The 24,594-nt window shown below is 40.2% G+C and overlaps 1 protein-coding gene across 8 annotated transcripts in view; it reads left to right on the top strand.

Moving 5' to 3' along the window:
• Positions 1-24,594, top strand: part of KIF13A (kinesin family member 13A) — a 228,120-nt gene that overhangs the window by 84,238 nt on the left and 119,288 nt on the right. For all 8 annotated transcript variants that reach the window (XR_008680762.2, XM_019029938.4, XM_055390677.2 and 5 more), the window contains exon 3: positions 5,013-5,025. Coding sequence is in view for 7 of the 8 variants with exons in the window: in XM_019029938.4 (XP_018885483.2) it covers positions 5,013-5,025 (13 nt within the window). In the remaining variant the exon portion in view is untranslated. The remainder of the gene's footprint in view (positions 1-5,012; positions 5,026-24,594) is intronic.

The following is a 24,594-nucleotide window of genomic DNA, read 5'->3' as shown; positions in this document are numbered from 1 at the left end:
TATTAGCATATCAAAGTCTCTGAAAAGTACTGCCATAAAGAAACCCATATTTAACTGTGTTCAGCAGCATTTCTCAATTTAGTTGATGTCAGAAGCTTTTTAAGGGCTTGACCTTTGTTAACATCCCGTTCAATCTCTATGCTTGTGAAATGCTGGTCTAGAGAAATAATTATTTTTAAGTAAGTTATCAGAAATATTCTGCATTTTCTGACAGTCTCTGAAGTCTTCACTGCTGTTAAATGCAGGCAGTCTTGCCCCAAAATTGCAGGATTGTGGTGGTGATTTAAGTAAATCCTCACAACTGGATTATGTTTAACTCACTAATGTAAAAAAATTATTTCTGAGTTCTTATTCTGTACTCAGCCCTACATGAATAGATGGGATTGGGGACAGGGATTATATACCATGTGACCTGGCCTCTGTTTTCAAGGGGTTTACATCTTAAAGATATATGAGACTCAAATGCAGACAGTTACTGAAGGCATCATCAGAACTTTATGTGTGCCAGTAAGTGCTAAGCTGTTTTGTCGACCCTAGGAGTCTTGGGATAGTAGAAGTAGTGAAGGCCAAGATAGTCTTCAGGGCTGGTGAGGAATTGAGAGAGCTGAGCCTTGAACTGTGTCTTCAAGAGTGGGCAGGTATGATCAGGCAGAGTGGAAAGACAAAGTGGGGTAAAGGCATGTAAATTGCATGAGTTGTGTGGTAAAAACTCATGGTGTGGGTGACCTGGAAGAGATCAAACTGCTTGTTCTGGAAGAGAAGAGGAGCTTTTGTGTTTTACAAAAGTAGAACTACTCTCAATGTGGAAAATAAGAACTGTCTCTCCTTATTTTCTCTCCAAATCCTGGAACCTGGAATGTCTTCTAAAATGTCAAATTGTATTTAGTTTATTTCTTTGGAATATACAAAAATACTAATACTTGAATACTTAGAGAAGTCCACATGATTAAAAGCAACGATGTTTTGGAGAATGAAGGGGAGGATGGGCATTGGAGAGTGGTCAGAAATAAACACACCTTTAGGCAAGTGTTAGTGAAATGCTGTTTTCTAAGGAGTCAGCAATCAAACCTATGTGTCGGGTCAGTTAGGTCTGTTTCAAGGGATGTTCTTTTTTGGTTCACTAGATATTTACTGAACAAAATCATTGCCTCTTTCTGTAATGAAGCCACACAGGTATCTCAACAGTGGTCTGTACTTGACTAAGAGTCATGGCTTTGACTGATACAATCAACAAAAGCCCATTTATGTATTTATTTATTTTTGAGATTGAGTCTTGCTCTGTCACCCAGGCAGGAGTGCAGTGGTGTGATCTCAGCTAACTGCAACCTCTGCCTCCTGAGTTCAAGCAATTCTCATGCCTCAGCCTTCCTAGTAGCTGAGATTATAGGCTCATGCCACCATGCCCAGCCCATAATTTTTAAAATATGTGTTTAGTATGGTTTATGTTGAATCTGATAGATGTTTATATTATTCATTCTCATTTCATTTGTTTTCCATATTGTTAAAAGATGAATTTGGCACATTAAAATTTTAAATAATTTATTTGTGCAGATAGTGATTCATGAATTGGACAGCTCCAAAATGGAAGGGGTTTGGGACTCCACTGAAGGGGCATGAAGGGAAAGCTTTTGTAGGGTGAACTCAGAAGGCAAGCAAAGAAATTATTTGATTGGTTAAAGTTTGAGTAGTTGTTGTATTTGTACTGTCCCAGTGGAAAATTCTTGATTATATAACTAATGCTCAGTTGGCTGCTGGTGATTGGCAGTGATTGGCTGAGTTTAAGTTTTGTTTTGTTTATGTAGAAACCCAGGACCTTGAAGCAATCTCAGCCTGTTAAGTTTATTTTAGTAGTTTATATATATGAAAGCGATGAAGATTAAGATAAGATTTCATATGTATATGAAATTTTTTATTTTTACATTGTAATATCACATTTTTTCCCTAAAGGATAGCATACTATATTTGATTATAGTGTCAGTATTACTGATACTGGAAACATTTTTCTTCACAACTACCAAAGAAGGACATATAGCCTCTAGAGTTTGGGGCAGTAACCTTGAGTCTGAGTTAGGATGAGTGAGCAGCCCATCACCTCATGCAGGATAATTTTCTTCCCTGCACTCAAAAGTGTAGAATTATGCATGTGATTGGACCTTTTTTTTTTTTTTTTTTTTTTTTTTTTGAGACAGAGTCTTGCTCTGTCGCCCAGGATGGATGGAGTGCAGTGGCACGATCTTGGCTTACTGCAAGCTCCGCCTCGTGGGTTCACACCATTCTCCTGCCTCAGCCTCCCAGGTAGCTGGGACTACAGGCACCCGCCACCACGCCCGGCTAATTTTTTGTATTTTTAGTAGAGGCGGGGTTTCACCGTGTTAACCAGGATGGTCTCGATCCCCTGACCTTATGATCCGCCTGCCTCAGCCTCCCAAAGTGCTGGGATTACAGGTGTGAGCCACTGTGCCTGGCCCCTGGACTGAGCTCTCAGTTTTGTTCAAGTCCCTTAGAAACCTCAAGAAAGGTGTATCAATGAATGAAGTACAGTGATGATGCACTACAGGGTTTACTTTTCCTTCTGTAGCAAGGATCCTTGTTCTAAAATGAATGGTGAGTAAGTTTAGGTAGCAGCAGATGAGCTTTGTGGCTTCCCTTTTTTCTTTTCTTCGCAGTCTCAATTTATTCTTAACAAGCATTTATTCAGAAACACAAAAGAAGGTAGCAGAATTATATTGGTATTCCCATGTTGTGGGCTATCTTCTAAGTGAGAAAGACTTTTAAAGTGCTTAAAATGCTGAAATAGGATTGGTTTTCTAAGAAGAATGAAGAAAACCTTCTTGGAATGTCAATAAAGAAAGGATAATTTTGTTATTGACAGCTAAGAAGGTGAACGTGCTACTGACTACAAACCAGCACTGGTTCATTGCTGCTGCTGGTGGTTACTATTGTGCTGTGGCTGTGGCATAAAGGGCACATCAGAGAACTCCAGAGAGCTCACTGGGATTCCCCTAGTCTGTCCCAGCCCCGTTGGGTTACTGGGTTCATCATAACGTAAATGGGAAACCTATATTTAATTACCTTTGGTCTGTGCTGTTTCATATAATGGCCTTATTGTAACCCAAGTGACTTTTCTTTCCTCTTTTAAATAAAGCAGTGATTTACGTGGCTTTTAAAGAATAAAGCAAGCAAAATGAGAAGGTATAGTCAAAAATGTGGTTCATAAAGTTTTATTATTGTTCTACCTTCTTAGAACTGAGGCCTTCCTGAATAGTCTTCCACTTAAGGAAATTTTCATGGCAGAAATCTCAAGTTTTTTGTACAGAATGGAAATCCATGACTTCCTTAGAATTAAAAACACTTGTGCATTTTTATTTATAACCTCTATAAATGTTTATCTTGTTTTAAAGGGTAGACATACAAATATGTTGAGACTTGCTTGATGGCAGCCAGAGATACCAGTTATTCTAGTTCCCCTCTAAAACCTGAAGACAAAAATCACATTCCCATTGTGTCTGTCTGAGGGAACGACATAAGGCAATAAGGGCTCATTCCCTTTCAGCTAATTCGTGGAATTTCAAGAAAATGATGTTTCAACTTCATCATTATAGAAATGGGATGATTTTTCTTCCCTGCACTCGAAAGTGTAGAATTATGCATGTGATTGGACATTTTTTTTCCCTGCTACTGAGCTCTCAGTTTTGTTCAAGTCTCTCAGAGCTCTGTAAGGAGTGTCGCACCCAGTGATGGAGAAAAGGCATCCTGCTGTTTTTGCCTGTACCTTTCCGTGCCCTCTGCCCTGGAAAATCTACTTTCTTAGCCCCATGATTCTATTTCCTATGAAGAATGATTAAAGCCGTGGGGTAAATGCCCCCATTTCTTTTTCACAGTAATTTTATAGTTTATGAATTGAGGATATCAGAGGTTGATCAAGAGTAACTATCAGGAAGGCCAAGAACTGTCATAAGATTGCATAACTTAGAAATCATAATTGAGCTCCTTAATTTTATACATGAAGAAAATATTTACAAAGCAAGTCAAACTGACATTTTATTGCCTTGAAAACTGTTTCCTAGCCAAATGCAGTGGTTCACACCTGTAATCCCAGTACTTTGGGAGGCTGAGGTTGGGGGATTGCTTGAGGTCAGGAGTTTGAGACCAGCCTGGGGCAACATAGTGTCTCTTAAGAAAGTAAAAAATTACCCAGGTGTGGTGGCACACACCTGTAGTCCTAGTTATGTGGGAGGCTGAGGTAGGAGGATCAGTTGAGCCCGGGAGTTCAAGGTTGCAGTGAGCCATGATCACATCACTGCACTCCATCCTGAACAACCGAGTGAGACCCCATCTCTGGAGAAAAAAGGAAAGAAAACTATTTCCTTTTCAGAGTTTTTTCCAGGTGCAATTTCAGTCATTTCTGAGTTATTAACGTGTAAAACAAACCTTTTAACAAGTGCATGTGTGGCCGATGGTGGGGAAAAAATTGAAACTTGCTTTTAAATGTCTATTCAGTGTTAAAATATATGAGTTATTTAAATCCATGGTTTTTAAATGAGAAAAACTCCCACATATATTATGTTAGAGTATATATATTTATCAGAGGAAAATATGCATATATTTTAACAAAAATTTAAGAAAAATTTAAATATAAAAATTGATTTAAAAATATTTAATCACATGCAGTAAGGATTGTGGCATCTTTCTTTATCTTGATGCTCTTCGTTTGGCATTTCTTAAAAATCATTAAAAATATCTGAATGATTGAATTCATTCTGTGCAACCAAGAGAGAAATTCATTATGCCCATGCCATGTTTTTGAGCAAATATTAAGAGTTTATCACTTCATTCAGTAATGTGTTTGAATTTGGCTTCTGATCTTCATGAAGAAGAATATCTTTTAGATCATGTTATCAAGGTGCTGAATTTACCTTATTTTTTTCTCTTTCATTGTTTCCCTCTGATGTGGCTGCTGTGTTGACAACCCTCTGTATCCCTGCTGCTGAATTTTTTTTTCCATCATTAAGGAAACCTCCCAAGGTAAGCACTAATATGAAATTTGGCATGTATACTGGCTTAGTGTGCAAAAATCCAGGATTTATCACTGTAACCCATGTAGAACATCTGTCTCATTGAGAACTGAAAACAGCATCCTAATTTAAAACTCACATCATGAACAATTAATATCAGTGTTAACATAAAGTTAGAGTGTCACTCTACATTGACAGAGCACTTTCACATATTATTTCATTCTCAGAATGAATGCTGTAATCTTCAAAGCAAACCTGTCAGGTTATTGTTTCTATTTTCTTGATGATGAAATGAGACTCAGAGAGATGAAATAGCATGTCCTAACTCACAGATTGAGTGAATGGAAGAGCTGGGACTGCACAGTATCAACAGCCTAGAATGTGGAGGAACAACTATGGTAAGATCATAGGATGGCAGTTGGTAACTGTGATTACTGATTGGACAAACGATCTTTTCCTGTGCCCCACTAAGATTAGTTGTTATCATTGGGAAAGTTCTTCACACTTTTAAATAGAGATTCAACATTCTACCAACTTTATATGCCTCATTGGAGTTCCTAGCCCATCACAATGGCCACTAGTTAGTTTTTTCCCCACCTGCTCTGGCCAACCTTTGATGGCATTTTTACCAGTGAGAAGGCCAGAAGTTAGAGAATAGTTAGAGGAGGGAAGTGGGGGAATATGAGAAGTAAGGAATCTGAATGACCAGCCCCTGAATAACTGAAGATTGATTTTGTTACCAGTGAGCATTTTGCTGAGTATCAGAGGGACACTTAGCACCCAAAGGAATGAGAAATTTGACCAGCCCCTGGCCAGTGATACTGATTATAGCTGTGGTTCTTGAGATAGGATTAGAACAGGCTTTACCTACACAAATTATATGGTCAGAATCTAAGACAAGTTGGGTGACGGCATGGAATCCAGAAAAGACAAAGCTTACTTTCCCCTGGGGTTATGAAGAACAATCCATCTTAGCTCTTGGATTATGGAAACCCACTAAAATGCTGCTGTATACCTTATACTTATTGAAGACATTGTCCTTGGCAATAAGAGTTTCAGCTTTAGCAAGGAAGGCATGCATTGAACAAATGATATAAGATCTGTTAAGAAAGAGGAAATATATAATATATTAGAAAAGTATTGGCAGTGGCATTCTGGCCAAATCTAGGGAATCAGGAGATTCTCCCCGAGCAATTGTCAATGTAGATATAATCCCTAAAACTGGTCTCTACTGGAATGTATAAGTGCCGTTTATCTAGCTTTTACATCCCTTGCTGTTGGTTCCCCAAAGTTTCAGAAGAGTCAGTCTTGTAGTACAAAGTATTCCCCCACAGAAAAATACCAGTGAAATACTGCGCAACTCCACATACGCCTGCTTAGTGAAGGAAAAGCACTGAAATGAAAAAGAGACACAAAAACATTTTTAAAAACCACTATTGCTTTGTACACAGGAACGTTCTTGTCACTTTCTAGTGAGTATATATAGCCTAGTGGTTCCCAGGCTTATTTTTGCTGGATATCCTATTGATCGTTCCTAAGAAGTGTCATGAAATTTTCAAAATAAAATTAAAGCTGAATCACAATGTTAAACAATGTGTATATGCATGCCATAAGGCACATCTGGAAAGCATAAAGATCATCTTGAACTCAAATAAATGACACAATATAATCAAATAAAGACGGACACAAAGTAGATACAGGCCTTTCCTCGTAGAAACTATGTAAATGTTGAAAGAAAGTGGGAAAGGGAAGGGTGCTTTTAATGATGATTATGTAAGAATAAAATTTTATTTAAAACGATGAGATTTGGGCATAAGTAATCAAAAGCATCAGAGAAGCCTGGTTGTTTCGATTTAACAAATAATTATTCTGGGCAGGGGACAGGTGCTGCATGAGTCAGACAGAGCTCTAGCATTCTAATGGGGGTGGGAGGAGGGGAATACAGTTGACCCCCGAACAGCACAGGTTTGAACTGCCCAGGTCCACTTATATGCAAATTTTTTTCAACCAAACACAGTTAGAAAATACAGTATTTGGGGGACGTAAAACCCATGTATACAGAGGGCCAACTTTTCCTGTAGATGGGTTCCAGGGGACCAACAGAGTAGGACTGGAGTCTGTGTGGATTTTGGTATACATGGGGGTTCTAGAACCAATTCCCCACATATACCAAAGGATGATTGGTGTGTGCACAATATAAAATTGATTATATTAAAGACCACAAGAGGCAAAATATTTGTGAAATTCATAGAATGAAAGTTCCTGTTCAGACTTCTGCTGTCAGAAATGACAAACTAGGTAATTAGCATTGCCTTTTCCACTGAGGACAACTAGGACTGGACAAAATATTAAAAACTTGTGCTTGAAGGCACTGGAGATAAGCCAAGTTAGTGAGGAATTACTAGACCAAGATCCAGAAGGAGGTAAAAATTTAGAGAGATGAACCTAGCATTTAGATATATGCCATTCAGGAAGGAGCGGCTTAAAGACAGCAAATGCATATTGCTGACTGCTTTGTGGGGCTGAGGAGGACAAAGTACTGGAGTTCAAGTCCTTCCAGAGGTGGAGTCCTTGCTAATCTCCTTATACTTTGGGTTGGTAAAGTGGATTGAGATGCAGCCAGGAGTAGGGTATGAAGGTGAAACAGAGGTAAACCAGCCATCACATGGATTGTTGTGTGGTTCCAAGCCATTTGTATGATCGAGGAAATCTCAAGCAGAAAAATTGGAACAAAGTGATACCAGAATGCAGGTGCCCATAGGCACCTGGCAGAAGTAAATGAAATCCTAAGTCTTTAGTGATTCCACAAACTGTTTTAAAAATACAATGTCCAATACACCGTCAAAGTTAAGGAGGTACATGACAAGATGTAACATGAACAAGAGCTAACAGAAATAATAAAAATTAGAAATAGACCCATAGATGCTTCAGATGACCAAATTATTAGACAAGAACTTCAAAATGAATATATTTGTTATCTTCAAAGACATAAAAGATAAGATTGAAAAATGTTGGAGAGAACTAGAAGCTATAGAAAGTGGCATAACTGATTTGGAAAATAACCCAATAGAAATAAATCCTCAATCTGAAAAACCCAAAACCAAAATTAAGAATTTAGTGCAAGGGTTTAGCAGCAGATAGATCCAGCTGTTTTTAATCCTTTCTTAAGAAGATCCAAATGCCTAGCTGGTCCAGTTGAGTTAATGATAACTCAGCCATGGTTGAGTTACCATTATTCTTACCCAACTGTTACGCAGGAAAGGTCTCACATCTTTTCTATCAATCCCTGGGATTGTACTCTCTGAGTACTATTATTAGTAACAGCTGTCTTTAATAGAGAGGGAGTTGGGATAGGGATGAATAAGTAAAGCATAGGGGAAACTGTACTGTGTGATACTGTAATGGCAGATATATGACATTATGCATTTGTCAAAATTCATAGAACCATATGGCTCAAAGAATGGATCCTAATATATAAACCGTGAAGTTTAGTTATGAATAATGTATCAATATTGGTTCATCAGTTATAACAAATGTACCACACTAATAAAGATGTTAATAATTGGGGAAACAATTCTTAACAGTAGGGAGTGGGGACAAGCGAGACTATATAGGAACTCTGTACTATCTGCCCAAGTTTTTTGTAAGCCTAAAACTTCTGTAAAAAAGAAAGTCATGATTATGAAAAAATGACTATAATTCTTATTAACAGAATGAAAAAGAAAAACTATGTGATCATATCAGTAAGATGCAGAAAAAGGCCAGGTGCAGTGACTCACGCCTGTGATCCCAGGCCTTGGGAAGCCAAGATGGGAGGATTGTTTGAGACTAGCTTGAGCAACATAGCAAGACCTTGTCTCTACTAAAAATAAAAAAAGTTAGCAGGGCATGATGGCGTATGCCTGTAGTCCTAGCTACTCAGGAGGCTGAGGTGGGATGATCACTTGAGCACGGTAAGTTTAGGCTGTAGTAAGCTTGATCATGCAACTGCACTCCAGCCTGGGCGACAGACCCCCGTCTCAAAAAAAAAAAAAAAAATGGGGTGAGACGCAGTGGCTCACACCTGTAATCCCAGCACTTTGGGAAGCCAAGGTGGGAGGATCACGAGGTCAGGAGATCAAGACCAGCCTGGCTAACAGTGAAACCCTGTCTTTACTAAAAATACAAAAATTAGCCGGGTGTGGTGGCACACGCCTGTAGTCCCAGTTACTTGGGAGGCTGAGACAGGAGAATCACTTGAACCCGGGAAGCAGAGGTTGCAGTGAGCCGAGATTGCACCACTGCACTCCAGTCTGGGCGACAGAGCAAGACTCCGTCTCAGAAAAAAAAAAAAAAAAAAAAGATGCAGGAAAAAAAGCATTTGACAAAATTCAATGTTTATTTATGAATTTATGATACAAACTTGCAGCAACCTAACAGTAGACAGAAACCTCAATATGATAAAAGGCCCATGAGAAATCTACATCTGACATCCTATGTAATAGTAAAAGACTGAATACTTTCTGCCTAAAATGGGGAATAAGGCGAGGATATTGATCTAACCACTTATATTGTGCATTGACAGGAGGTCCTAGGCAGTGCAGTTAAGCAAGAAAAGAAGTAAAGGAAATTCAAGATGGAAAGGAAGTAGCAAAAGTATATTTACAATAAGGTACAATAAGGTTGTATACTTGGAAAACCTTAAGAAATCTGCAAACAAGCTCCTGCAAGGTGGCAGAAAAAAGGTCAAAATATATTTCTTTATACTATCAATAAACAATTCAAAAATAAAATTTTTAACCATCAAAACATCAAAAACATTAAATACTTGGGATACATTGAGTGAAAAACAGGCAGAGCTTCTAAAACCCACATTTGGTTATTTGATTGTAGGCAGATGTGCCAAGACATAGAACTAGGAAAGTGTCAACTGTGCTCAGGTAAGGGCAAGGCATAGAGTTGGACTAAAGGTACATGAAGAGGAATCCTGGGTGACTGAACTGTATTTACCCACAGCACTCCTGACACCAAATATATGGTGTTTTCCCCAGCACCAGTAAATTCTCCAATTCTCCAAAATCAACTGAGTGCCCTACTATCTAGTTCAATTCTGGCATGTTACCTGGAGTTAGCACAGACCTACAGGTTAGGGGCTCAGTCCCATAAGGCTGCCTCCACTTTAGATGCCATTCACAAGTCCCAGGTTGCCACCTATACTTCTGACCTACCGGCTCTAAATCAAGAGTTCCCATGTCCCCCTCCTCAGGTTCCATAATTTGCTAGAATGGCTCACAGAACTCAGGAACGCCCTTTACATAATATTGCCAGCTTATGATAAAGGATAAGACTCAGGAAGAGTCAGATGGCAGCAATGCACAGGGCAAGGCAGCATGAAGCCTCTCTGCCCTTTCTGTGTGTACTGCCCTTCCAGTACCTTCTTGTGTTCAGCAACCCAGATGCTCTCCCATCCTTGTAGTTTAGGGATGTTTATGGAGGCTCTATCACATAGGCATAATTGATTGAATCCATTGAACTCAGTCTCTAGTGTCTCTCCCCTCCCAGAAGTCAAGAATGGGGCTAAATGTTCCAACCCTCTAATCCTGCCTTGGTCTTTCTGGTAAGCAGCCCTATCTTGAAGCCACCTGGGGACCCCAGCCACCAGTCATCTCATTAGCATACAAAAGACACTCTTATCACTGCACAGTGATGTATCACCCAGCTGTGGCAGGCCTTGATGTCAGGGTTGGACCTTGATACCTTCAGTGTCTCTATTGCCTGTTTTGAACAAAGCTTGATCAGTAGGGAGGCTAGTGGTAGTACTCAGTAAAATACATCAGAAAAAAAGGAAATAAGGGTTTGCACAGGAGCAGTGCCCATTAGAGCAGGAAAGAGGAAGGGAAGAATTACGAAAACATTACAGAAATAAAGTAACCAGGACTTTGATGCTAACAGCATATAGGAGAAGACAGTACATCAAGAGTCAGAGATGTCTCGGATTTGAAACTGAGTGAATGAAAAATCAAATCAACATAAACTAAAGAAGGAAGAGCTAGTTTGGTTCAGTGGGAAGTTGATTACGTTCTAGAGTGGGCTGAGTTGGAAGTGATGGCAGCCATCTGATAGGATGCTTAGCAGGTGATACGAATTTGCCGACTCTGCCTTACAAAGATCAGGTAAATTATTGGGGTGAAGAGAGGAAGTGGAGGAAGAGGTATCTCTTGTCAAGGAAAACAAGATTAAGTGGAATAGAAGACATGAGAGAATAGAGGATAGCACCTTGGGACTCACTCTGCTTTGGAGAATGAAAAGAGGAGGAAGAACCAATGAAAATTAAGAAAAGCCATGGATTTCATGAATGGTGCTGCTGGTGGTGGTGGGGTTGAGAATTCATACACTTGTTCTCCCCAAATTGGGTGTCTTTCTTTTTTTAAGAGACAGGGTCTCACCGAGGCTGGAGTACAGTGGCACAATCATAGCTCACTGCATCGTCAGACTCCAGCCTCAAACTCCTGGGCTCAAGCGATCCTCCTGCCTCAGCCTCCCAAAGAGCTGAGACTAGACACATGAGCCACCACACTTGGCTAACTTTTTAATTCTTTGTAAAGATGAGGTCTCACTCTGTTGTTCAGGCTGGTCTCAAACTCCTGGCTTCAAGCTATCCTCCTTCCTCAGCCTCCCCAATTGGGTTTCTTTTGTTCCTAACTCCTAAAAGTTATTTTTTCTAAGTGTTGTGTTAGGGCAAGGAGAAGATGAAGATATTCTTCCAGCTGAGTTTTAAAAGTTAGATTTAAATTTTTTTATGTAGCATGTGTAATGTAGCATGTCAGAATACAAGGGAAATGTATATAAGTTTCTGTCTTTATAAATTGCTTTGTACCATATCTTTGGGTTTTTCTCTTTGATAAATGTTACATTTTGTAAATTTGCACTCTTGAGTGGAGAAACATTTATTTCAGCATAAGCCTCATGCATACCTTTTAGTACTTTTACCAGTTGTGTATTATGATGCAGTATTTATGGAAGTGTGTTTTGTTTCTTTTAAACAGAAAAGCAAGCTTTTGGGCAAACATGAGACATCTGCTTCTTACCTCTCTGTAGTTTACAGGGGGAAAAAAGAGGCTTTGTCTCATAATTTGTAGGATTGGAGTGTCTTTCCTTCTCAGTGTGACTGTAGTTTTGAGTCTGAGGTTTTTGTCTGAGAAGTATCGCAGATAGGTGTAAATTAGGGAAATTCGACTGGGTGTGGTAGCTCATGCCTGTAATCACAGCACTTTGGGAGTCTGAGGCAGGAGGATTGCTTGAGGCCAGGAGTTTGAGACCAGCCTGGGCAACATAAGGAGACCTTGTCTTTAAAATAACAATAACAATAGTAATAATAACATTATTATTATTATTATTAGCTGGGCATAGTAGCATGTCCCTGTAGTCCCAGCTGCCTGGGAAGCTGAGGTGGGAAGATCGCTTGAGCCCAGGAGTCTGTGGCTTCCTGAGGTATGATTGTGCCACTGCACTCTAGCCTGGGTGACAGCAAGACCTTGTCTCTTTGAAAAAAAAAAAAAAAGAAGAAGGAGAAGGGGGAAAGTGCTTGTTAGTTTAGCCACCTTCTGATTAACTTTGGATTTTGGCAGGAGGTGTGGTGCAGAGGAAGACGACACTTGTGTGGAGAATCACTACCTAGTTATGCCATTATGTATGCTCTATTGATAGGTACAGGGAAGTGTCCTCAGTCAAAGCAGCTCTGCCTGCAGAAGCCCAGTTTCTGCATCCCCAGGTGGCCTCAGAATGTCTGGCATGTTCCAAGACCCCTCACTTGTCATGGTTTTGTCTTATCTGGGACAAGTTTCTTTCCTTCCTGAGGAGCCACATTGAAACACACACAGGATTAAAAAAAGAATTCTTCCTCCTTTTTTTCATTTTCTTCTTCTGTCCCTCAAGATTTATTCAGAACCTTTTATGTCCCAAGTTAGCAGTACATAGCTAGAAGAGATTTTTTTTTTTTTTTTTTTTTTTTTTTTGAGACGAAGTTTCACTCTTGTTGCCCAGGCTGGAATGCCATGGTGTGATCTCGGCTCACTGCAACCTCCACCTCCCAAGTTCAAGCAATTCTCCTGCCTCAGCCTCCTGAGTAGCTGGGATTACTGGCATGTGTCACCACGCCTGGCTAATTTTGTGTTTTTAGTAAAGACAGGGTTTTTCCCTGTCTTTCCTGTCAACAGTTTTTCCCTGTCAACAGATTTCTCCGTGTTGGTCAGGCTGGTCTCAAACTCTCGACCTTGGGTGATCTGCCTGCCTCGGCCTCCCAAAGTGCTAGATTGAGCCACAATGCCTGGCGCTAAAAGAGATTTTTTAACTTAGATGATTTAAATCTTTTTATTCAAGACCAAGGAGACTGATGCTTAATTGGCTAAACTGTCCAGGGGGAGAGCTTGGCTCCAGTCTAGGCCTCCTGATTGCCAGTCAGGTACAGTCCAGGATGATCTCAGCATCTGTGGATTTTGGTATCCTCAGGGGCTCCTGGAACCAGTCTCCAAGGATACAGAGGGACAAGTGTATTTTCTTTGACATCATATGATTGTAAATGAGTTTTTCTATGTATTGGATTTTATGTGCCAAGATATAAGGAAAGAGTAAGAAGAAAGAATCTGAGGGAAAACATATAAATAACTGAAAAATCACTTTGTGTAGGATCATATTCTTTTTTACTCAGTTTGCTCATTTTAAACTCACAATTGTTTTGTTTAGTATCTTATAATTTCATGTATGGTTTATTTGAGTGTTAGAGCTTGTGAATTAAATTCACTTTCAGTGTTTTTTGTTTTATTTATGAGTTAGATTACTGAACTTCAAGGTGTTTGATCTCACTTCTATGTTTATAAGTTTTTGGCAAAATTGTAAGCTGAAGAAATTGACTACATTATAACAAAACAAAATTGTTACTTTTTGAAACTGAGTCATTTGAAGAAGCACACAGATACATACCAAAAACCTGCCTTTATGAAAATTGCTCAGAAAAAGTAAGGGGGAAACCTTATTAGGTACAGCTTATGCCATCTGAAATGCAACTTTATTTAGTCTAGCTTCACAATCTGTGACTGCCTTCATTTTCTGTTGCCTCTACTGTTTTGCTACTAAGCATTTGGCCTCAATGAGGTGAGTTCTAGACCTGTACTATTCAGTACAGTAGCCATTTAGCCACAAGTGGTTTATGAACATATGATATGTGACTGGTGTTGCTCGAGATTAAGTAAAAAATATATGCTAGATTTAGAAGACTTGGTACAAGAAAGAAAAAGAATATAAGATTTTTTATATATTTGGTTAAATATATTATTATTTTTATATTAAATTATTTCATCTTTTTTTACTTTTTTGTTTTTTTGAAATAGGGTCTCACTCTGTTACCCAGGCTGGGGTGCAGTGGCACAGTCTCGGCTCACTGCAACCTCCACCTCCTAGGTTCAAGCAATTCTCTCACCTCAGCCTTCCAAGTAGCTGGGACTACAGGCCTGTGCCACCACGCCCAGCTAATTTTTGTATTTTTTGGTAGAAACAGGGTTTCACCATGTTGGCCAAGCTGGTCTCGAACTCCCGGCCTCAAGTGATCCGCCCGCTTTGGCCTCCCAAAGTGCTGGGATTACAGGCATAAGCCACCATGGTTGGCCTCTTTTACTTTTCAGTGTGTCTACAAAAACATTTTAAATTACTTATATGGCTAGCATTATATTTCTATTGGACAGCGCTGTTTCAGATCAAACCCATGGCTTAGTACCGAACACCAGTATGCTTCCTAAGGCTTTTGCTTGTTTCATTACCCAGTCAAATGCAGCAGACCTACCTTGATCTTTTACATTTTTACTTTTATATCTGGGTCCAGGAGTGTTGCAGCTGCATGAACTCAATGACAGCATAACCTTCTCACTATATGTTTTTCCTAGGAATTGTTTTTACTTATCCATTCAAAATGTATTAATTCGGCAAACATTAAATGAAAACTTTCTGTGAAAAATATTGTGTGGGGAGTTTGTGGGGCTCAAGAGTGACTAAACTAGTAGTTTTTGTTTTCTAGAATTCATAACATGATAAGGAAGATTAGATATACTATAATCTAAGTAGTGGAAAATAGATTATGGTAACATCATCATTCACTACTTCAGTACTTTGTGTCTTGTGTCTTCCGAGGAAGAAGGCTTCATAGCTAAACATGGAGCTTCAGGAGGCCTGCAAGTATGGATAGGGTGTCAAAGTGCAGAAATTTAGGATAAGAATCAAGATGCAGGGGCCGGGCCCAGTGGCTCACACCTATAATCCTAGCACTTTGGGAGGCTGAGGCGGACGGATCACCTGAGGTCAGGAGTTCGAGACCAGCCTGGCCAACATGGCAAAACCTCGTCTCTACTAAAAATACAAAAAAAAAAAAAAAAAATTAGCTGGACATGGTGGTGGGTTCCTGTAATCCCAGCTACTCGGGAGGCTGAGGCAGGAGAATTGCTTGAACCTGGGAGACAGAGGTTGCAGTGAGCCGAGATCCTGCCACTGCACTCTAGCCTGGGCAACAAGAGCGAGACTCTGACTCAAAAAAAGAATCAAGATGTATGTAAAGGAAGACAAACAAGAAAGTAATTGACGTATTAGGAAATAAGTTGCGCACTCTGGTTACAAAGTGTAGAGTACATGAAAGGAAGATCGTATTTTAAAAAACTGGGAGAATGTAGTTTATAGAGCATTGGGAGTCTGGACTTAATCTGGTAGGCTGTGAAGATCATTTAGGATCTTTATATAGAAAAGCTGCATGATCAGAACCGTGCTTGCAAGAAATTCATACGGCTGCAAGATAGAAGATAATTGATAAGTATAGAATGTAGGGTGGATAATAATCTAGGTTCATTTTAAAGGAACTGCCTTGTGTGTGAGCCTGCTTATGCTCCGTGATGCAACAGTAACAACCTTAAATGTTCATTGGCTAGAAACAACAAAAATATATTTCCCTGATGTTACATGTCAGCCGAGGTTCCCTGTGGCCATATACCATATGACTTCAATCTGGGCTCCAGATTGAAGGAACAACCGCTATCTGGGACTTGCTAATACTGTGACAGAGGGGAACAAAGAAAGAGAACTGTGCAGTGGCTTCTTAAAGCTGTTGCCCAGACTGGCATATGTCACTTTGTTCATACTTAATTGGCCAAAGCAAGTCACACAGCTAAGCCTGATGTCAGTATGGTGAGGAATTGTATTCCTTCCTACTACAGGCACTGCATGTCATGTGGCAATAGGCAGGGATGTGTAATTCCCTTACCAGGAGGGCCAGGAATCATTTGGAACAGTAATGCAATATACCACACTTTGTCATTATAAATCATATTTCTAAAAATTTCCCAAGACTTTTTTTTTTTCCTCTTTTTAACAACAACAACAAAACAATCCTCAGAAACATAGGGTGGTGGTGGTGGTTGTTAGTAGTTGTGGTTGTTGTTGTTGTTTTGAGATGGAGTTTCGCCCTTGTTGCCCAGGCTGGAGTGCAATGGCATGATCTTAGCTCACTGCAACCTCCACCTCCCGGGTTCAAGTGAAGTGCTGTGTGTTTCTATCTTGAAATTCCTACAGGTTCTACTCTCCCCTTTCCTTCTGCCCGGCTTTGTTCAGAACCAAATGTTCTCACTGGAACTCTGTGCCTTTAGATGTCTACAGTACCACCGACAGAGTACCAGGTCACATGGAGTATAGGCCCCAGGAAGAAAAGATATCCATCTCCCTTGTCTCTTGGTGTTGATCCATCTCCCTGTCTAGAATAGTGAAAGCCTTCTGGACCAGGGAGTCTCCTGGCTCCCACTTGGCCCGAGTCAGCCGCAGCAGTGTGAACTCTTCATCAGTCCTTTCCAGCGTAACTTAACTGGGAGTAAATGTTTGCAACCCCTGGACTGCCTCAGGTCCTTTAGCTTTGGTGACCTGGGGCCATGGAGTCAGCCTAGCATTCTCCTCTCTGTGGCTGTATGCACCTGGCATGGTGCAGTGAGGCAGAGGGGACTGGAGAGATAGGCACATGAAATGAGGTCTTGGTCCAGAAGTTCTGAGCCAGACCCAGAGATTGCTCATGGTGGGTGATATTAGCATGACTCAGATTTAATCTAGGTTTTATTTTTCTTCTCATTTTTATGAGTAACAATAATCATTTATCAGAGATAGCAGATGGGATCGGATAGCAGATGCTTAGACATTTGCAACTTATCTTTTGGACTGTTTTTATTGAAGAAGAAGTATTCTGTGTTTGAAAATATCCACATCACCTTTGAATGTGCTGTTGGAGAAGTTATTTGGGTGGCTAGGTTTTTTGAGAAGTGATCAGGATATGAAAGAACTGGAAATACCACAGATTGTGCATTTGTGACACTCCGACCCCCACCCCTCAGCCACCAGTGAAGCGGATTTTGAAAATGAACGATAAAGGATTAAATATGAAATGAGTAGAGTATTTGAAAGAGTTAGAACTGAATTAGTGCTTCATTGCTTATGCACCACTAGTTTATGTGTGCAGTGTTAAATGGAAGCTCTGTGCTGTTATAATATTGGTCTGGGTTTTGAGAGGATGATTTCCTGTTTTCAGATTTATTCATTAAATGAATGAAAGCATGAATTAGCTCTTTGTAGAGATACCTTCTCCTTGCATCCATAGAAATTTGAACTGCCATGCAGAGTAGTATTTTCCAAGGATAGTTGTTTTCTAGAACAGACCATGCATTCCCTGAGATCAGGGACAATGCCTTGTAGATGTGCAGCAAATGCTGTTGGCTTTGAATCTTTAAGAGGCTTTCACATCTTCACAATCAGTCCGTGCCGACTGTAATGCAAGACATTATTTGGTATGTATCTATAGGCATATGTAAAGGAAATGATTAATTACATTGCCAAAAGACAGCTGTTACTTGACATATGTTTAAATGGGAAGGTAGATCTGTCAATAAAACTCACCAGTAATAAGGGTGATGACTCTAGCATTCCTTAGGAGATGTGTTCAGATACAGGCTGGAGTTCCTCCTGGCAGAGCTGCTTTTAGAAAAGCAGTAGTGAAGGCAGTTCTGTGATCACACAGGCTCTCGGTGCTGGGGTTTCCTTTCAATTTCAGTCCAGTTCCTCCGAGATGAATGAAGTTTAACTCTTCCTTTTTTTTTTTTTTTATGAATCTTCACAACTTTGATATCAGGAGAAAGATGAAAAAGAGAAAAGCATTGAAACTTGGCATTAAAAGAAAAATTTGAACATGAAGTGAAATCTAGAACTTTACTTGGTATGACTCAGTGCTCATAACATGGTGTGGTGAAATGTGAACACATTTGAAGTGTCACTTTCATATTAATTGTAGTCTTTCAAATTGACAAAATTGAAAACCACAAAACAGGACATTGGCAAGCTAATATTCCTAAAACTGGAGAAATGGGGCTTTTCAGAGAGCTCTGGGGCTCAGTTTTCAAAGTAGTTAGTGGCAGAACAGGCTGTTAATGGCAGCTGGGTCTGCAGATGTGAACAGCGGATTAATTGTACAAAGAGAGGAAGAAGGCAGTGTAGAGGAGAGGACACACTCCTTCATAGAAAGCAAAGCAAGTCCACATAGAGCAGACTTTTTTCCCCAAGGGAAGCCCTTTTGATTTCAGATTTGGGCGCTAGGAAGTAGTGTGTTTTGCATTGATATTTTTGACACAGAACCAAACAGTCTGTAGCAACTCCCATACACATGGCCTTTTTTGCCTTTTCACTTCTCTTTCTATTTAATTCAGCAAATACTGAGTACCCATCTACACTATCCTGTACCTAGAGAGAATAAAGATGAGTTAGCACAGTCTCTGGCTCAGCAAACCTTCCAGCTTGGTGAGAATATGAAGTATTTAGGTTGGTGCCTGGTACATAACAAACGCTCTACAGCAGTAGCTGTGCTATTAATGGGGGAGCGAAGTCCATCAGTACATAATGATAATATTGATAACAGTAGCTGCCTTAGACTGAGTTTCACTGTGTGCCAAGCATTATCTTAGTAGGTATTCCGTTTATGTTACCACAATCCCAAATTAATGTAAAATGTGCAGTTACTTAGGTAGATGAGTGTGTGTTAGAGAGGGAGAGCTGTTGGCTAAGACAGCCCAGAGGAGGCAATAATTATAGGGAGGAAGTTGAGAAAACATTGGAGGAGGTGACATTTGAACAGGTCTTGAGTAGTGTGAGTTGTACTTCACTGGGCAGGGAGGCAAGGTGAGGAAAGGGAGAGAATTACAGAAAGGAGAAATTCCCTTATAGTTCTACATTCCCTTCTCTTTTTTTGTTATTATTATGATTTCCTTCTCTTTTTTTGTTAATATTATTATTTCCTTTTAGCAATGGGATCTCACTAGGTTGTCCAGGCTGGAGTGCAGTGGCTATTCACAGGTGTGATCATAGCTCATTGCAGCCTCAAACTCCCAGGCTCAAGTGATCCTCCCACCTCAGCCTCACAAGCAGCTGGGACTGCAGGTGCATACCATTGCACCTGGCTCTCCCCTTCCTTCTTCTTTTCCCTAGACATTTCACTGTGTTCAATATACCCAAAGGATTTCTTGATGATTGGTGGAATCTCTCAGAGCTGAGAAGTTGGCTGACCATTGACGTAATATACAGATGAATAGGGTCATTTCTTGTGTCTTTTTGGGAAAGCAGTGGGAATCCAGTAAACACAAAAATAATGCCTATAGGGTGACACCAGTCTGTTACTGTGGCAGTTGAGGTAAAAATGGAGGCTTTGGCAAAGTATCGTTGGGGTGCTGCTATCCTGGCTGTGCCACTGAAGGATTTACACTGACTGATCTGTGCTATTTTAAGCAGATGTCACATGTGAAAACAGATTTACATGATTGATTAAGAGGTAGTTCACCAGGAAGTTGCCTTATTTTTTTTATTATTTTTATTTTATTTTTTAGAGACAGTCTTGCTCTGTGACCCAGGCTGGAGTGCAGTGACATGATCACAGCTCACTGCAGCCTTAAACTTCTGGGCTCAAGCAGTCCTCTTGCTTCAGCCTCCTGAGTATCTGGGACTATAGGCACATGCCCCTGCAGCTGGCTAATGTTATTTTTTGTAGAGACTATGTTGCCCAGGCTGGTCTTGAACTCTTGGCTTCAAGCGATCCTTCAGTCTCAGCCTCTCAAAACACTGGGATTATAGGCATGAGCCACCATACCCAGCAAAAGTTGCTTTAAAATGTAAATTCGCCGAGTATTTTTGTTTGATAATGAAAAGATTAGGGAAACCAAGGCTTTATCCTCTAAGAATTAATATTGTAGCAGAACAAAGGGAATTGTATATAAATAGATGTATACATATATATACACACATACAGAATCTGATTAGACAGATATGGAAATTCAGGATAATGAGAAATAGTATCCTTAAAAGTTTTATAAGCAGGCCGGGTGCGGTGACGCACGCCTTTAATCCCAGCACTTTGGGAGGCCGAGGTAGGCAAATCACTTGAGGTCAGAAGTTCAAGGCCAGCATGGCCAGGATGGTGAAACCTCATCTCTACTAAAAATACAAAAATTAGCCAGGCGTGGTAGTGGGCACCTGTAGTCCCAGCTACTCAGGAGGCTGAGGCAAGGGAATCACTCGAACCTGGGAGGCAGAGGTTGCGCTGAGCTGAGATCATGCCACTATGCTCCAGCCTGGGCAACAGAGCAAGACTCCATCCAAAAAAAAAAAAAATTTATAAAGGAGTGACATTTGAGATGACATTAAAAGGAAACAAATTAAAAGGGGGTAGGTTTTGGCTCACTTTGCAAAAATCTGATGTGTATGTCCAGAAATATTTCTTCACATAAAATTAAATTATCTTGACATAATAAATATTAATCACTTTGTGTCTGAGGAGGGTTTCTGAGAGGTATTAAAATGATTTTAGGGAAAAAAATTACTTTTCTTAGAAAAAGAATACTTGTTTTGTGTTTTGCCTTTTTAACTAGACTGTAAGCAAGAGGATACAAATGTGCCTAGTACATACTTGAGTTCCCTGTAGCCCCTAAAATTGAAAAAGGTAACAAGTGGGTGTTAGTTTATTGCTTTCCAGATTGACCATTTTGCAGTTGGAGAACATATTAGTGAAAGCACACAACTCAAAAGGACAAATGAAAGGATACAGAGAGAATGCAGTTGAAAGCACCTTCACATCTCGTTTTTATGGATCAGAAAAATGGTTACAGATTACATATCTTAAAACACGGATGCCTTCTGGTTCTGCAAGGAACATAGAAGATCTTACTTCTTTTTTTATTTTTTTGAGACAGAGTCTTGCTCTGTTGCCCAGGCTGGAGTGCAGTGGCACAATCTGAGCTCACTGCAACCTCCGTCTCCCGGGTTCAAGCAATTCTCATGCCTCAGCCTCCTGAGTAGCTGGAATAACAGGCACATGCCACCATACCCAGCTAATTTTTGTATTTTCAGTAGAGACAAGGTTTCACCATGTTGGCCAGGATGGTCTCAAACTCCTGATCTCAAGTAATCCGCCTGCCTCCACCTCCCAAAGTGCTAGGGTTACAGCCGTGAGCCCTGTGCCTGGCCATTGCTGCTGCTTTTTTTTGAGACACAGTCTAGCTCTGTCGCCAGGCTGGAGTGCAGTGGCGCAATCTCAGCTCACCGCAACCTCCGCCTCCTGAGTTCAAGTGATTCTCCTGCCTCAGCCTCCCGAGTAGCTGGGATTACAGGCGTGCACTGCCGCACTCAGCTAATTTTTGTATATTTAGTAGAAACAGGGTTTCACCATGTGTTGGCCAGGATGGTCTCGATCTCCTGACCTCATAAGCCACTGTGCCTGGCCTTTTTTTTTTTTTTAAACTGTAAATTGAATTTTGCTGAAATGCCAATCAGAGATGACTTTTAAGTAAGAGTGGAGTTTAACTGTACTACATCCTATTCATAAGTCATGGAACTTCATTACCTCAGATTATATATATCTCTCAACACATTTACCTTATTAAAAACAGCTTTAGTAACTTTATTAGATGTTCAGTGGTTCACAAAAATGCAAAGCTAACATTTTTAAGAGCCTGATAAAGGTGGAGCAGATGTACCACAAGCTGCAGGGAATTAAATCCTGGTATGAGTTTTATAAGTTGCAAACTGAGAGGAAGGAGTGGGATTCTGAGAAGGTGGAGTCAAATTTTGTTGAAAACAGTGAAGGCAATAGCTTTCAGATTTCAAAAATGACTACGAAACATCTATGCTTTTGGCTGTTTTTTCAGGTGAAAAGCTATAAATGCCTTTACAAAAAAAATGTTCTCACAATGTTGGTTCTTATTGATAAAATGTAAAATTTATACTTGGTTGGCATTTTGTTGTTTTACTCAGCTGTATGCATTAAGAAGTCTGCTGGGCCAGGTACAGTGGCTCAGCACTTTGGGAGGTCAAGGTGGGAGAATTGCTTGGGGTCAGGAGTTCGATACTAACTTGGGCAATGTTGCAAGACCCCATCTTTGCAACAACAACAGCAGCAAAATTAGACAAGTATGGTGGCATGTGCCCGTAGTCCTAGCTACTCGGGAGGCTGCTTGAGGCCAGGAGTTTGAGGTTACAGTGAGCTATGATTGCCTCAAGCCCCACTGCACTCTCTGGCCTGGACAACAGAGCAAGACCTTTTTTTTTTTTTTTTTTTTTTTGAGACAGAGTCTCACCCTGTCGCCTAGACTGGAGTGCAATGGTGCGATCTTGGCTCACTGCAACCTCTGCCTCCTGGGTTCAAATGATTCTCCTATCTCAGCCTCCCAAGTAGCTGGGATTACAGGTGCGTGCCTCCACGCTTGGCTAATTTTTTGTTATCTTTAGTAGAGATGGGGTTTCACCATGTTGGTCAGGCTGCTCTTGAACTCCTGACCTCAGGTGATCCGCCCGCCTTGGCCTCCCAAAGTGCTGGGATTACAGCTGTGAGCCACTGAGCCTGGCCCAATTAGAAGTCTTAAATAACATTTTTCTAGTATAATATGGTGGGTTTGCAAAAAATAAGACTTTATTTTTCTTCAGTCATCAGTTTCTGGCCAGCCATGGTGGTTCATAACTGTAATCCCAGCACTTTGGGAAGCCAAAGGAGGAAGATCACTTGAGGCCAGGGGAATTCGAGACTAGCTTGGGCAACACAGCGAACCCCCATCTCTACAAAAAAATAACAGTTAGCTGGGCATGGTGGCATGCGCCTGTAGTCCCAGCTACTCTTGGGAGGATTGCTTGAGCTGGGAGGTTGAGGCTGCAGTGAGCTATGACCATGCCACTGCATTCCAGCCTATGTGACAGAGCAAGACCCTCTCTCTAAAATAAAGTTTTTAAAAAATAAGAAAAAAACAAAGTAGTCAGTTTCCAAGGAATAAGTCTTGAGAAATTGATTTTCTCCCTTTTGAAATGTCAATGTATTTTGTATGGGAAAATCAAAACTACTGTAAAGACCTAAGAAAAGCATGTCTCCTTTTGTAACAAACCTTGTGTTATTCATATAATTACATTTTGGCATGAAAGGAAGGGTAATAGTTTGTAAATAGTTTATGGAACTAACAAGAGATTGCAAGGGAATTGTCAAGGACATGACAAAGGAATTAATTTAAACATCTTTAAAACTGCATTAGTAACGGCCATAATTTTTCTAGTGACAGTCAAACAAATAAATGTTCTAATTTCTGTGCAGACTACAAATTGTGCATGATATGCCCTTGCTTGTTTATCCACCTGAACCATGGAATAATGATGCTGAAGGGGACCCAAGTGCTCATCTAGTGACCGAATCCTTATTTGACCATTGCAGGAATCAAGTTCCCCCAAACCATGCATGTGAAAGTAATGAAACATCTGAAAATATATCCTGCAGCTTGAACCTCTGCTTACTCATAATAGTTCTTACATCCACTCCATGCTCTTGTCTGTGTTCCAACTCCTTCCCCTGGTAATATGTTTATTAATTGAAAAAATATTACATGCAGTGCCTGCCCTGTATGAGATACTGAAACAGGCACTATGGGGTGCATGGAACATAGTTCCTGCTGCCATGGAGGTCACCATTTAGATTTGGAAGTAAGACCCACACAGAAGAACCAAGGCATAAAACAGGATCGTATGTGAATCAGTGTCAAGGGAGCTACAAACTGCTGTAAAATTTCATAGGAGGGAAAGGGGATTGGGAGATCACTTCCAGCTGAGAAAAGAATACAACAAAAATTTTTCTATTCACTTGCTTTGAGTTTTAGGGAAATCATGTAGATTTCTGGACTTCAGCTTTCTTCCTAGTAAATGTTTAATAAAATAACAACCTATACTCCATGACTGGTTTGAGGTATCACCATTCTAAAATGCCTGTGATCAAAGATTTTGAAATTCAAGACATAATGCAGTTCAAAGGGCGCTGCTATTTGGCAAGCAGAGAACAGTTGTATCTATCAGTATTGTCAGGACTCTTTTTTCATCTGCAGGGTTTTAATATTTGTCTGAATTCTAGGGGCAAATGCTTAAAATGAAAATGGTCTCATGTGCCCTTTTATTAGCAAAAACAACTTTAAATGATTAACTCTTTGATTGTTAGAAGTTTTCACAGACTTTGGAATAATTCTTACTG

The sequence above is a fragment of the Gorilla gorilla genome, chromosome 5, assembly GCF_029281585.2.
Source record: "Gorilla gorilla gorilla isolate KB3781 chromosome 5, NHGRI_mGorGor1-v2.1_pri, whole genome shotgun sequence".
Classification (NCBI taxonomy): domain Eukaryota; kingdom Metazoa; phylum Chordata; class Mammalia; order Primates; family Hominidae; genus Gorilla; species Gorilla gorilla.
This window is presented reverse-complemented; position numbering and strand designations above follow the sequence as displayed.